Source organism: Opisthorchis viverrini (assembly GCF_000715545.1).
Source record: "Opisthorchis viverrini unplaced genomic scaffold opera_v5_49, whole genome shotgun sequence".
In the NCBI taxonomy this organism is placed as follows: Eukaryota; Metazoa; Platyhelminthes; class Trematoda; order Opisthorchiida; family Opisthorchiidae; genus Opisthorchis; species Opisthorchis viverrini.
Window position 1 is genome coordinate 938,622 of NW_008751705.1, and position 11,627 is coordinate 950,248.

Genomic DNA, 11,627 nt, shown 5'->3' on the forward strand with positions numbered 1-11,627 from the left:
AAGTCTTTTGACGTCCTCGGCGCGCAGCGGCCAGGTTTCTGATCCATGTGGTATTATGGGGCGCACTGCAGCATTGTAAACTCGACCCTTGACGGAGAAGCTGATGTCACTGCTACGCCTCAGGTGACGTAGGTTCGAAAAGGCTGCTCTGGCCTTCCCAATCCGGATAGAAATATCATCTTTCGCCAGACCACTGGGACTGATACAGCTTCCAAGGTAAGCAAATTTGTCTACTACCTCAATCGGTTCATCCGCAAGCATGAGGCTAGGATTCGAGCCCATCCAGTCTTGCAGTAGCTGTGGCGCTCGCGCTGTCAGTTTCTTCAATTGTTTGGTTGAGTACTTGGAGATATGGGTGCCTCAGAATGCCTAGGTAGGCTTGTATCCGTTCCCTCCCTCACCCACCCTTTTCACCCGAAGGCTTTTAATACAATTGAATAAATTGGTTGTACGGTAGTGAGGTATCGGTGTCAATACAGATTTCGCTGTCTCTGATGGCGGTAGTGATACCATAACATCCTCCAATGCAACTGCCGTTCTTTGCACGATACGATAGGTTAGCAACTTTAATGTTGCTGGATTATGGTCACCGTGAATGGTGTGTGCCGTATTCATTTATACGCATTGGCTGTTAATGTTGACGAGTTAGCAGAAGTCGCTTTAAGGGTCTCCGTTTGGTTTCAGCATGATGGCACTTTAAGCATTGGCACTAATTTTTTTGTAACGCAATTTTGATATAATCCATTATTTCCTCTGTATTACGCCAAATTGGTCATGAATGATGGATGTCCAATATGTGTGCCATCACTGCGATGAGTAATTACCATTCACTCTCGGTCAGGTGGCAGTTAACAGTCATAGCAAACTTACTTACCCAGCACCTTTACAGTCATAAGATCCACTTGATTTGTTCGATTGCTGGTGGTACGTGGGATTTTCCACACATCCGAAAAGGCCACGCGGTAGTATCGCTCAATGGTTTTTTTATGTGGCATATGTGGCATAAATGGTCAAGAATGACGGTCCTGCTCATTAGTCCATTAGGCCTGTTAGCTTGTGTCCTTGGTATCTCATCAGCCAAACCACTGCTGTTACGATAAATCATTAACGCCATATTTGGACTTGCTTTTCTGTGGTCGTCCTTCCTGTCCGTCGTCATTTGTGGATCAGTCTACAATTTTGTGATTTGACACAACTGCGTGTTTATTTTCCAGTCCAAATCTTCAGTTTGAAGCTGCTTGGGCCCTTACAAACATCGCTTCCGGTACGTCGGCTCAGACCATCGCTGTGGTCCACTCTGGTGCCGTCCCATTGTTTTTGAAGTTATTGTCGTCCCCGCATCCAAATGTCTGCGAACAAGCTGTTTGGGCATTGGGCAATATAATCGGAGACGGGCCCACACTGCGCGACTATGTAATCGAACTCGGGGTCATCAAACCGCTTTTGAAACTTCTGACACCGAATATTCCTCTTAACTTTCTTCGCAATGTCACTTGGGTGATGGTGAATTTATGTCGCAACAAGGACCCACCACCTCCACCGGCGGCGATAAAAGAGCTACTCCCAGCGCTTCTATACTTGATTAAACATACTGATGATAGTGTGAGTTTTCCTCGTTGCCTCTATGGTTTTCGCGATGTAATGTTTTTTTTCGAACCTCAGTTCTGTTGTTTTCCCGGCAGTGAAGTATCAGTGCGAACACTGATGTTGCTGTCATTGATGATGATGATGATGATGTTTTCCCCCCAGATTTTGTTGCACGAACCTTTGTTTATGCCATGGGTACTTCTTTTTTAACATTCCTTTTGGTCTACGATTACTCTCCATGGTTTACAATATTTGCCACAAACAAAAGTGGCCTTCAGGTTTCTGTGAGACTTCGTACTACCGCACTCGTGTGACGCGTCTGTCGAATGTCTGGTACCTTGTCACACTGGACAACCCACACGTTCAAGCAACACTGGGATAGAGCCTTTCAACCCAGGCTGTTTTCGCTCTCATATCTCCTCACTTCAAAGATGTGGTTTGGACGACAAATCGTAGTACTGTTAACTTGGATGCTATTTTCATTTATCTTCCAAGCATGGAAGGCATTGTAATAGTCCTGTAAACAAGCTTTCACTTAAGAGAAACTAGTCGCCGGTTGAAACCATTTTGACCCCCGTTGGTTTGAAGTCAGTGGCTTTTGAGTGACCACCCCCCAGGTTTCCGAAACATCAGGATAGTTGGGTTATCTCATTTGATCAGCCGATTGATTCCTAAATACGTTCTCAACCTGGCTAGATAGGTTGATTACAGTCTTATTGCGTTTGAGGTAATGTAATGAGATGTGCTTCCTTCGGGTGTCACGGCTGTTGTGCACTGAAGGGGTATCACGGGTGGACTACGAGATAATGTGAATTGACCCAACAGGCGTGGTCTAGTTTGGACAGGTTCCAAACGCTCTCAGTTGACAGTTCAATGGACCAGTAAAAAGTTCTCCCTTTGTGATAGTGGCCTCTATAGTAGAGTAGAGCAGTAATCTCCCTAGAGAGCACATATCCTTCTGAATTTACTGTCATATATGCGTGCGAAATTCTTTTAAAGAATTCCACTCCCAAGATTTCACAATGCTGCTTTCGTGCCCCCTCTAAAATGGTTCAGCTGTTGAACCCTTCAGCTGTCATCCCAAAGAAGCACGAGGGCGAGGTATCGCCAGGTTATCCAAGCCCAGACGGCTTGAATCTAGGGCTACCACCCTAATCGGAGAACAAGCTTAACTTTTTATACAAAATACTGTCTCAATGAATATTCCTTTCCAGAAGGGATTTGCTTGCAGAAGAAGAAAAAAGAAAAAGCACCACAACGTCGTGACCAAGCTGGCTTAACGAATTCCCGTGCAGCAATGATGCCACCAACTGATTGTCACAGGACATATACGGACTGATTCCGCAGGATCTTGACATTGGCTGACCTCAGAGAAAGTAGCAGTTTAATCATCGAGCTGTCCTCAAATAAAAGTATACATGAGATGAGGATTGGAAATGATGCTACCAACCGCGAATCTCTTTGAGTAATTACCCCAGGATGCACAATTATCGTTCTGAGTTTCAGTGTGTTCAGCTAATATGTATCTCTCTACTCTAGATGTTTAGAGTTCTCATAATTTGATTTACATCTTTATGACGCGTTTTCTCCATACGCATTTTATGGCATAATCGATCAAATATACTATTTTGAGTGAACCGTAAGTGGATAAAAAACACTTGACCGGTTTTTGTAGGGGTCCCTCCGTCCGTCTCTCGTTTTTTTTTGATACATGATTTCTAGTGCAGGCCGTACCTCGTTTATCCTGATTTTGCGCTCCGGATTATCTCCCCTCGTAGCTCGCATCTCTTGTACGCTAATGTCGACTTGAAAAGATCCGCTTTTTCTCCCTGAGAATGTTTTTTGAGGCCCCAACACTTTCCTTTGCGTGTCAAACACTCAGACTTCTGAAGGTCTTTGGTGTCAAGCAACACCAACACAAACTTAGAATTCGTGCCCTCTGAGCTGCTGTCAAAATTGATTCAGACACTTCTCTACTGGTGTTAAACGAAACCTGATCTACAATGCGTGTTTATTCGCTTTTGCCTGCTTTCTGTGCCTCGACGTCCTAAGCTTTCCTGGATCTACTACCCGTGTATTCGCTCTCCATGTGCTCCGGATATCTTGACGCTCACCTATTGTGCTGCTTGTGGAGGCCCCCATTGGCTCTAGGTTTTCCACAGTTTGCTCACTTTGCTTATGACAAAAGACAGCACTAAGTGGAAAACCCTGACAAGAACGATTCTTCTTAGATGGAGATCCGGTATAAGTTCACCTACGTGCTAATAAGCTGCGCTACAAGTATTTTTCTTGATATGATAGTTGTTGCATAAATTCAATTGATATTTTCAACCTTGTGGTTTGTGTTGCCTGGGTGCACACCTTGAGGGTCCAACACATTACCTCGAAGTTGTGTGTTTCGTACCTTGTGGGTCTAATCACAGTGTTGCAGCCGAGATCGTAGCAGTCATGCAAACAAACTGATATGGTAGTGAAGACTTCTCCGCTGCTGTTGCTGCCGATGATGATGATAACGCGATTTTTATATAGCACTTGGCTAAGCTCTGTGGTACTACCGCTAGTGTTAACTGGAGACGTGTCAACTGTGTGGCCAGGGGTTTCCTAAATTAACTTTTCTCTGTTCTCGATTGTCGGTTAAACCAACTGGTTATCTGACTAGAGGCCCAGTCAGACACACTCCCATATATCGTGGTCAATTTATTTTTCTCTTTTACATACTATGTAAACACTGTCTTATTCCTCTCATACGAAATTTTTTGTGTACGTCTTGTGCTTTCGTTGTTGATGCCCGGGTTCATTGTTTGTTGCATACCTTATGTATTGTATGTAGATTTTGGTGGATACGGTTTGGGCAATATCCTATCTCACGGATGGTGGTAATGAACAGATCGAGATGGTAATCAATGCAGAAATTGTTCCACATCTGGTTCCGCTACTCTCCCACTCGAGCTTCAAGGTTCAAACTGCCGCTCTGCGTGCCGTCGGGAATATTGTCACGGGATCGGATCCACAAACACAAGTAGTTTTAGACTGTGGTGCCCTCAGTCATTTTCCGGGGTTGCTTAACCACCCACGCGACAAGATTAACAAGGAAGCAGTTTGGTTCTTGTCCAACATTACTGCGGGGAATCAGAGCCAAGTGCAAGCTGTCATTGATCATGGGTTGGTACCGATGATCATCCATCACCTTTCGGAAAGCGAATTCCTGACTCAGAAAGAGGCGGCCTGGGCAATTTCCAATTTGACGATAAATGGCAATATTGAGCAGGTTAGTTTTGTCTGTATGGCTCCTCATTCCCGCTGCCTGTAATGTATGTTGCATTGAGATAAGTTTTTGTCGAATGAACATTCATTATTTTAGGATCCCAGGAAAGCGCGGGGAGAAGAGAAAAGATCAAATAGCTGTTACCCAGTCATCATTATCAGCTGTAAAGACTACATACTTGTCGTACAGTGATTGTAGCTACCACAATTTCGTCCATCGATTATTTGGGGAGATGAGGTGGTTAGCTACGCATTGGAGGCGGGAGCTGATAAATTGCTACATAAGTAGACGTCTCTAAATGGACTTTCAACTGGGGGGATGGGGAATGGAGCTACGCATTGAAGGCAATAGCTTGGATGCACCAACGCCATTGAGTGCGCGACTGGGCCGAAGAACACAATGTTGCTTTCTTCAAACTTTGTTCACCTCATTAGAGGAGATTATTTCATATACCGCTTGTTTGTTGGAAGCCTGTGCTACTCTGCGAGTGGTGTAAGCGCTTACAGTCGTCATCCTGCAGAGGAAAAACGAATAGTCCTCTAGTGTGTACAGCATATAATAAATCGTTACACTAGCGAAAGTGTCTGATTGCTTTAGCAGCGTTCTTGATAAAATATGGTTCTGTGTTGTACAGTTTCTTCCCTTGTAGTGTCTACTTTGGGATACCCTCGGCTCTTGCTTTTTTTAAAAAGCCACTAGTGGTTATCATAAAGAGCTAAAACTGCTAAAATCGTCGGTAGTTTTTTGTGACGAACTATTGTGTTCACAATGTTACTGATCAGTATGGGTTGCGTGAACGGTTATCGCACTTCACCATCTTTTACGAGTGGTTTTCATCCGTATTTATCACCGCCATCATGGGCAACCGTACACCAGTAGTTAGCAACGGCGCCTGTCCACTGAAAAATAGATTCACTAAAAGTATCATGCCCCTTAAAGAAACCGAGCCAAGCTTGGCAAATATATCTCCACAAACTGCTAAAATGAGCTAAGCACACGACGTGGAACGTTTAGCCGGGTAGTCGGACTAGCGAGCGACAGTTTGGTTGCAACCGAAACCAGTCACATGCAAGGGTCATGACGTTTCCTACGGTAAACGTGCGTCTACCACCCGTTAACATTGAATTCTCAAAACGAAGGTAGGATGAGTTTACTCCCTGGTTTCGGTAAACAATGCACCAAACATTTCGCTTTCTCATGACACTTGCGATTGTCTAGTTTAACGTTTTTTTTTACTTAATTTTGCATATTTCCCTGTAATTTTTCGACACAGGTCCGTTACGTGATCGACCAAAACGTTATTCCACCGTTGTGTCGCATGCTTGGAGCCCGCGACACTCAGGTCGTCCAAGTAGTTCTCGACGGTTTGTCAAATATACTCGCGGCAGCAGGTGACAATCGGGACCAAGTGACTGGGATGATTGAGGAATGTGGTGGATTGGACCTTATAGAAGCGCTCCAAGAACATCAGAACATGGACATCTACCGTCTGGCATATGACATTATTGAACGTTACTTCAGCGAGGGAGTAAGTGCAAATGTCCAGTATATTACTGTATTCTCGTCCAGCTGAATACCGTGCCAACAACGGTTCGAAAAGGTCGGTTCCGCAAACCACACACCGGTTGGCCAACAGTTGATCGTCACAACTGCTGCCGCTGCTCAGGAATCAAGTTTGATGTATGATTTGATTAAGAGTTAGACTTCCATGTTTCAATCCCCGCGCTAAGATATCACTGAGTCGGATGGGGTCCTCCAGTAAAACTCACCACATAGATCCCGTTATCAAGTTGATAGAGCGGATTGGAGTCCTTTGATTCAACTCCGTTTCGCGGTTTCACAATTTCTTCAGTCGTAACCTTTTCGGTGCATAGCCACCGTGTAGTCTAAGTGGAGCACTCCGGATGAGCTGCTGACAGGTTGCCAGTGCCTAGGTAGCAGCACTAAAAAAAAACTAACTTTGGTTTCGGACCGCCGGTTATCTCGACTTCCCATGTCTAGGCTTGAGCAACCTGGCAGTATCCCAGCCCTCGTGCTTCCCTCTGGTGGCATGGCAGCTAGGCACCGAGAGGGTTCTACAGCTAAACCTCATATCTCGGGCTCTACGCAGGTGATTGAGGTGCATCACAGGCTTTCGTTGTTTGACTAGCCATGGTTTGTCTAGAACATAGACTTTTTTTAGAAGGGTTTTATAATTTTCAACATGGTTCTTTGACGCAGTTCATTACGGAACTCAATTATCCACTGCTTGATTTGCTAATCTCTGCACTTTACCTCATTTCTTTGCTAGATGAATGATGATGGCAGCACAACTGGGCGTGATGAGAGACCCCTTGACGGTAACGGAATGCCAACGGAATCCACCACTTTTGAATTCAACGCGGCTCCGGAATCTACTGGTGTTGGTGGCCAAGGTGTTGTCCGGCAAGAAGGCTTCGACTTCTAGCCTATATCACCCCATGATAACTAACTTTGTGCTTGCAGTGTTTCATTATAGTTACTGCATACTGTCACTAGCGATCCTTGCTAGTCGTCCCAAATACCGTGTTCTGTGGGATTTCATCAACTAAATCACCGTTACGGATTGATTGTCATCAATGAAGGTTCATAATGCTTCACACGCTTTTGTAGCGGGTATTGTTCTCTCACCATGTTTTCCCGTTGGACATTAGTTCTTGCATACTGTTCGATGCCTGGTCTCCGAAATCTCACCGAACAATCTTGGTTTGTTCAGCTCGTAATTTATTCATTCACTCATTTGTCATTGTTGAGACGGATTCCTCCTCATCCCCAACTCCTGTATGCTATTTTGCATTTATCCAGCCACTGGTGCGGTTGTGGTTCATTGACTGACTGACTCCATTCCTTCAATGTACTTTCTATTTTTCTACCATTTTGCATCTTCCCTCATGCGGCGGCACTACTCTTATTTTGATCAACTTCGGCGCCACTCGCTCATTCTTCCCATATTTTGGAATTCCCTACCTCCTACCCTCTAACCAATTTTGCTCCGAGGCCCCTTGTGTCCGTATGTTGATTTTCACCTATCCTTTCATCCTAGATTCTTTTGCAGTAGGTCTGTATACAAATCATTACGGTTGCCTTGGCTGTTTGCCTCCCCCTTTTTATTTATCGGAAATTTGTTTAAAACCCTCATTTTTACCTCAATTTTCGTTTGGCTGTTGCCTGTGAGTCTAGCACTTTTTGTCTTCCCTACTTTTCGTCCATGGGAGCTTGCCTTCCCCTTACGGATATGCTGTGCGCATGATTATCTAGCCTTTGTTTTTTTTTCAACTGCCCCGTTGACCACATCTCTACCTACCTGACTTGTAGGTATCATCTGGTTGGCCCTTCTCGGGTTCAGTTGCCCGGTCTACACTCCTTATTTTTGGTATGATTGTATTGTTTCATTTCACCTCTGTCTTTCGGTGCGTATGTGTGCCCACTTGCCTTTTTGCTCTGCCTGAGAAATTTTGGTCCGTCCTCCACTTCCTGTCCGTTGCGACAAACAGGCTGCTTCAGAATCAACTCTCGGTAGCAGGCCCTCCACATCCTTGAAGTCGTCTGCTTGTCTGTGATTTTCTCCGTGTGCATGTGGACCTTTATTTTCCTGGACGCGACTGAATCCAGCACGTCTACCTTGTTAACCTTGTCTTTCTTTTTCCTTACACAGCGGCTGTCGTCCTAGGTCGCTGATCGATCATCCATCCCCCATTATCCTGAATTTCTCTTCGTGTTTTGCACAACAGCACCTGTAGTTTCCTTGTTCGACTACCCTGTACATATTTTGAGCCAGTCCTCACTTAGATTTTGTCCTCAACGTCTGACGAACTCCATCTCGGCTGGCGATATTTCGATTTTTACCCTCATTCCATTTTGTAAAAGCGAAGAGCCTTCATCGGAGTGCTGATACGTGGTTTACCCCGGAGTATTGCCATCGAAAGTCATTTTCAGTCATGCTCTTGTGGTTGCTGTATCTGTCGATTTTGGTTTCTGCATTCCCGCCTATTGATCTAACCTAGCAGGCGCATCAAGTTTCTGTCCGTCGCACCTGTTCCATTGAGACCAGGTTAGAAGCTTGCACTGAGCCGCATACAGTAACTGTTTGGTTTGATTTTTCATGTTATACGCGATGTTTACCGATGGAAAGCATATCTGTTCAACAAATGCCGGACCGTATACTGTGTTCTCTTTTGAAGTGGTCGGTGTTTCGCACCAGCTCTGCCGGGAAGCCGTACGCTGATCATCTTTCTTAACATTTGGAAATTATTGAACTCAGAAGTGACCGGTGATCATTTTAATTTAAGGCTTTTTCAAAAGTTGTTTCATAAACAGGGATCTTTACCGGTGACGGATTTTCCGGAAGCTGTTATTTGGATGTTAGAGAGACACAGTCGGTCGAGATTACTTTTCGAACCGGAAAACGCTTTTTGTTGATATAGCTCGAGGTAAGGGTCGTATGGGTATCTAAGCGGTAGCTGAGATGATTCAGTTTTCAAAGCTATCCCCAGTTAGGGCGGCAATACGTCCGTAAGTTGAGTTATGCTGTTCCATATGATAGAATGATAGGAATATCCTGCACATGATTATTACTAATGCTACCTAGATGTGTTAACCTGACATCGTCTGAAATTTCCCATGCGCTGGCAAAACGCCAGTCAGCACGAGTTATCCTTACGGCGGTGAAGCATCGGTGCTGAACACTGATGTCATGCTGTCGATGGTGAGTTATCCTTAGATCGGCGAAGAGGTAACGTGACGAGTTGCACAGCTATCCCTACTACTTTTCCGAGTTGTGTCCTCTGCTCGCCACCAGCTTTCGTTTACGGGAATCTCCGAACAGTGGGATCACCTAACTACGGAACTGGCAGTAAAGTGCAAGCTCCCTCCATTACTGCTGTAGGTGGCGCTGCGTCAACTCCCGTGTGAGTCACCTGTGTACGTGTCTAAAGGTGCAGAAACCCACAATGCTAGGCCCCTTTCCGTAGTTGATGTTTTAACCTCCACCGTAGGACGCCAACATCCTGAACCGCGACTCCTGGAAGATACTTCGAACATTCGACTGACGGTTCAGAGCAGGAGACTAATGTACATGGTCTGTATGTCTAATGCAGTCCGTCGCGAAGTGGTTGGGCCTTATCTTGGTGGCGGTCGTGATCAGAGGCTAACACTCCTGACCTTTGAGTCAGGAACGTGTGGCTCCTTGTTCTCTGCTGCCCGCGCCAGTCACCGCTTCGTCGTAGTCAGGCCTCTGAGTCTCAGACTGGCTGGTATCTTGGCCTCTTGGCGGTTCTTCAGCCTATCCACAAGTATGAACTGCTCGGATACCAATCAGCGGGATAGCACGATATTGAAACTGGTGAACCTTTGGGTCGGCACCATTCAAGTGGTGTTGCATACCTCGGATGGTTCTGCTCAGTGGCTTTCTGCAACAGATTATTGATAAACAGCATAGTGAAGATTTCCAGCTAGTTCCAGACCAGGCCGCGTTTAGTATGGTCTGCATTGCATTTGGTTCGAAATTAATCTGACGGTCTATCATCACAGGTGACAACGTATCACTACGAGATCTGTGTTTGCTTACCATTGGATCATGAGGAAAGTGCTAGTGAAAAGGAAAGTTGCAGGGGCCTTTTCTCAAGGGAACACTATAAAGTTGCTGAAAACTGTTCAGCAGCCCACGATTGGTTCTGCTTCCGGGCACAGTCCAAACGTCCTGTCAACCTTGTTTTTCGCGATGTGGCGTTTGTTAGTTGCTGAAGTTCAGCAGCCCACGATTGGTTCTGCTTCCGGGCACAGTCCAAACGTCCTGTCAACCTTGTTTTTCGCGATGTGGCGTTTGTTCACCAGTAGGAAATTATGAGCGAGAGGTTGAGCTGGAATCCAGTGGGGTCCTCCGTTAAAACCAAACTAGTGTGCAAATCAGTATTTGACGAACTGCATCCAATTTGTGCACAGATAGAACATGAAGTTGGAGGAAGGTCGAGAACTGTACCTAATTAATGAGCCTCAAGGGAGCTCACGCAACCCAAGGGCGTTGCACGACAAGTGTTCGCTGGACAGTCGGACTGAGAAGTCAAGTGCATCATTGTGATCGTTCCTTGTGTCCAACATGTGTGCATAGCGCCAAGACTACACGGCGCTAAGCTTAGGATGAGTCGGTCTGTTTCGCGCTGAGATGTAATGGCCTTTCCCCACAAACTTCTCATCGGTGGAACAACTTCGATGGAGTATAGTTAGGCTTACTCAGCATACAGGTTGCAGCTGGCATGCTCTGCTAATCTGGTTATTCCGGATGGTTACACAGTACTCGTTTAATGTTCACTTGTTAACCCTTACAATGATACGAAAGCACTGGTGACCAGAGCAAAGTCCATGTCTCAGTTACTAAGTGAGTCTGTTTTGTACACATGGGTCTTGAGTTTGTACATGATTCGTTCTCGAAATGGGGTAATGCTCTTTATGCTCTCAAGATGTACATTGACCTCATGCGTCAGAGTACACCAATGCAGCCACAACGTATGTGAGCTGATCACGGAGCACCCGGTATTGTTAATTCGACTTTTGAAAGGGACAAGGTGACGAGAGTTCCAAGTGAGCAGGATTCGCTTTGGAGGTGGGAAACGTATGTTTAGGTGGTGCCATTTTCAATGTTCCTAAGATCTGTCTGTCTATGGTTATCATGTGACAGAACGTTGCTCACGTGATCCAAATCCACTTGTTTTCTTTGAAGCGTGGTCTTGATATCCGAACACCCAATTTTGTTCTCGACCGT

At 45.4% G+C, this 11,627-nt stretch overlaps 1 protein-coding gene across 1 annotated transcript in view; it reads left to right on the forward strand.

The window, feature by feature from the left end:
- Positions 1 to 9,213, forward strand: part of T265_03430 (hypothetical protein) — a gene marked incomplete at both ends in the record, with an annotated part of 14,584 nt that extends 5,371 nt beyond the window's left edge. The window contains 4 exons of the mRNA XM_009167914.1: positions 1,215 to 1,602; positions 4,418 to 4,855; positions 6,126 to 6,380; positions 7,143 to 9,213. Coding sequence (XP_009166178.1) covers positions 1,215 to 1,602; positions 4,418 to 4,855; positions 6,126 to 6,380; positions 7,143 to 7,298 — 1,237 coding nt within the window. The remainder of the gene's footprint in view (positions 1 to 1,214; positions 1,603 to 4,417; positions 4,856 to 6,125; positions 6,381 to 7,142) is intronic.
- Between the last annotated feature and the right edge of the window lie 2,414 nt (positions 9,214 to 11,627).